At 37.8% G+C, this 2,886-nt stretch overlaps 2 protein-coding genes across 2 annotated transcripts; both read left to right on the top strand.

Moving 5' to 3' along the window:
• Positions 1-1,214: 1,214 nt before the first annotated feature.
• LOC118739964 (probable small nuclear ribonucleoprotein E) lies at positions 1,215-1,990 on the top strand. The gene has a single exon (XM_036471467.1). The coding sequence runs from the start codon at positions 1,343-1,345 to the stop codon at positions 1,625-1,627; it is 285 nt and encodes a 94-aa protein (XP_036327360.1). The 5' UTR covers positions 1,215-1,342; the 3' UTR covers positions 1,628-1,990.
• LOC118739963 lies at positions 1,983-2,834 on the top strand. The gene is made up of 3 exons (XM_036471466.1): positions 1,983-2,069; positions 2,160-2,293; positions 2,358-2,834. Exons 2-3 carry the CDS (start codon positions 2,183-2,185, stop codon positions 2,790-2,792), a joined length of 546 nt encoding a protein of 181 aa, XP_036327359.1. The 5' UTR covers positions 1,983-2,069; positions 2,160-2,182; the 3' UTR covers positions 2,793-2,834.
• Positions 2,835-2,886: the final 52 nt, after the last annotated feature.

The raw sequence follows: 2,886 nt of genomic DNA on the forward strand, positions 1-2,886 counted from the left end.
ACGCCATTTCAACAGTACCGCGATTGTTTCCGTCGAGTGTGTGTTAAGGTTCTCTGGTTAAGGTTCTAAAAATGCTTATGTTTGCGATTAATATAATGAAAAGTGGTAGTTTTCTGTAATATTAAGAAAACTAAGTGTTTTACTTAGCAAATTACATAAATAGATTATTAAATTAAATTTTTTTAGTTTTCGTGGCGATATACATATGTAGTTTCGATGGGGTGCGCGAGTGGCTCGGGCCGGCCCGAACAAGTGTTTTTTTTTTTATTAAGTTGACGTGTAGTTGTGCAATCTTCATCTAATTTGTGAAAGTTATAAGGTGAGTGAATTGAAAAAGCATAAGAATTATATGTGTATATGTATGTATATAAATTGCAGGCTTCCTATTTTTGCATGTTTAGAAAATTTTCATCAGTATGGCATTGGGGTTTTTGTTGGTCTTCTTTGATCCCCCTATATTTTCTCTTAATTTATGTTCGCTTTATAAATCCCCAGTAAGCACAAAATTAATTTGTTTCGTGGGCATGAATTTAGGCGCATGACGGAACAGCTTTCAGCCACCAGTGTTTGTTAAACTTTTGCTGAAGTAGTGGAGGTTCATTAACATTTTCTGGTTTCAGGTGTACCCTGTTCTCGCATTTGAGCGATGGCTCGCACCACAAATACTGGCCAAACAACTGCTATTTTCTCGCCAAATGGCGCGAAAAGTAGCAAAAGCAGAGAACTTAGATATATAGAGATGGTGCAAATTGAAATTGGAAACTATTCGTTGCCGAAAATTTAACTGCGTTGAAAAATTAGACTACTTAACTTTTTCAACGGTTTTAATTTTTCGGCTACGAATAGTTTCCACTTTCAATTTGCACTTTCTCTAAGTTCTCTGATTTTCCCATCTTTTCGCGCCATCTGGCGTGAAAATAGCCGTTGTTTGGTCAGCATTTGTGGTGCGAGCTGTCGCTCAAATGCCAGGACAGGGTACACCTGAAACCCAATAATGCTGTCTTACATTTATTTATATATCCCAACTAAATTCTGTTATTTTCTAGTGATATAACATTCTACGAATCTTAGTCCTTATATTCTTATATACAGTGTCCATAAATAACTTTTTTTTTTTATAAATTATTTGCCAAAGTTGGGGTATACTAAAATTGAAGCAACCCTGTGTATTCCATTTTGCTCTTTACAAAATTGCCACAACACTTTGTCCCTCCGTTTTGACATTTGTGCGTCGTGCTGTCAAAAAACCTGCAAGCAAGCGACGCCGGCAAACGTTTTAGTTAAAAAGTTTAATAATTTTGTTATAAACATTTGAATAAAGTGCATAAAAAACATCTCAAAAATGGCTTTTAAAGGCAATACGAAAGTGCAAAAGGTGATGGTGCAGCCCATCAATCTGATTTTTCGTTACCTGCAAAATCGTTCACGCGTACAAGTGTGGCTGTATGAAAATGTTTCGCTTCGCATCGAAGGGCACATTGTTGGCTTCGATGAATACATGAATCTGGTGCTGGACGACGCCGAGGAAGTCTGGGTGAAGACTCGTACACGGAAGAATCTTGGGCGCATCATGTTGAAGGGTGATAACATAACACTGATACAGAATGTGAGCCCATCAAAGGATTAAATAGGCGTAGCAGGAAAGCGCGACACAAAAGTGAGGTTATGTGCGACTGCCAATGGATGGGCGCGATATCGATGAAGGTAGCATTTCTAAACGTAAACGACGTTGACTTGACTTAAAACTATGCATTAAATAAATAAAATAAAATAAATTCATAATTACAATAACTTTAAACTGTATGCAAAATGTGTAATTTTTGTAATGCTCCAACAACTCAGGTTGCACCATCAAGGGGAAAATGAAAGCATGTATTTTTACTCAACTAAAAATTAAGTTAGCTCATAATGAAAAAATTGTATTTGAATTTTTGGGTTTGGTCTGATTTCAATGAAAAGGAGAAATAAATGTGAAATATGCAAAAAAAGAGCTGATAAGCAAGTGTGATTAATTAGTAATAAAAAAAGGAGAACGCAGGGATGGCTGTGAAACTATTAAATTACACCCGGTACGCCTTTATAACGACCCACATTAAGTGCTAAATTCTTTGTAAAATGACGCTTTTGTGCTAACTCGTAAATGTTAAAATTTTTCGCAGGTGCCAAATGCGCTGCTTCGTTTATGGAACGCTGCATAATTTACATTGGTGAGAATGCCAGTGAGTGTGCCAAAACCAATGCTTTTCTGAATTTGACCAAGGACGCATTGGTGAAGTTGATATCCTCTGATTACGTAAGTAAGCCTATCACATTACTAATTATTCTAGTAATTTTAATATATTTCTTTATTCAATTAGTTTTGTCTCGAAGAGGAGGACGTCTGGCGTTGCGTGCTCGCCTGGGCTAAGAATCAAGCTGGCGTCACACAACCCACCGCACATTGGACTGAGGAGGAACGTGCACGCGTTTGTCAACACCTATCGGGTGTGATGTGTCACGTACGTTTGCTGTTAATCGATAGTCAAGTATTCGCAGAGGAGGTTGAGCCTACTGGTGCTGTGCCTATGGAACTGTCATTGGAACGTTATCGTTATGCAGCTCTACACTCCAATAAAACTGGTGGCAGTGGTAGTGGTGTTGGCGTTGGTGGGGGTTCGATGATGCCATCTGTACCGGGTATGACGGAGGATGATAAGCGTTTGCAGCCGCGCTTAACAGTCAATATGTTCCCAGGATCGCAATTGTTGCGGAATGATAAACTGTATTTACAAAGCGTACTGAATGGGTGGTAAGTAATTGCCACCGTAAGAAACTTAAAAAAAGAATAAATTTTGCAAACAAGCAATAAATATTTTATCGCTACTCATAATATATCTGGTAATTTTA

Source organism: Rhagoletis pomonella, unplaced genomic scaffold (assembly GCF_013731165.1).
Source record: "Rhagoletis pomonella isolate Grant_MI unplaced genomic scaffold, Rhpom_1.0 Rhpom_scaffold_00005, whole genome shotgun sequence".
In the NCBI taxonomy this organism is placed as follows: Eukaryota; Metazoa; Arthropoda; class Insecta; order Diptera; family Tephritidae; genus Rhagoletis; species Rhagoletis pomonella.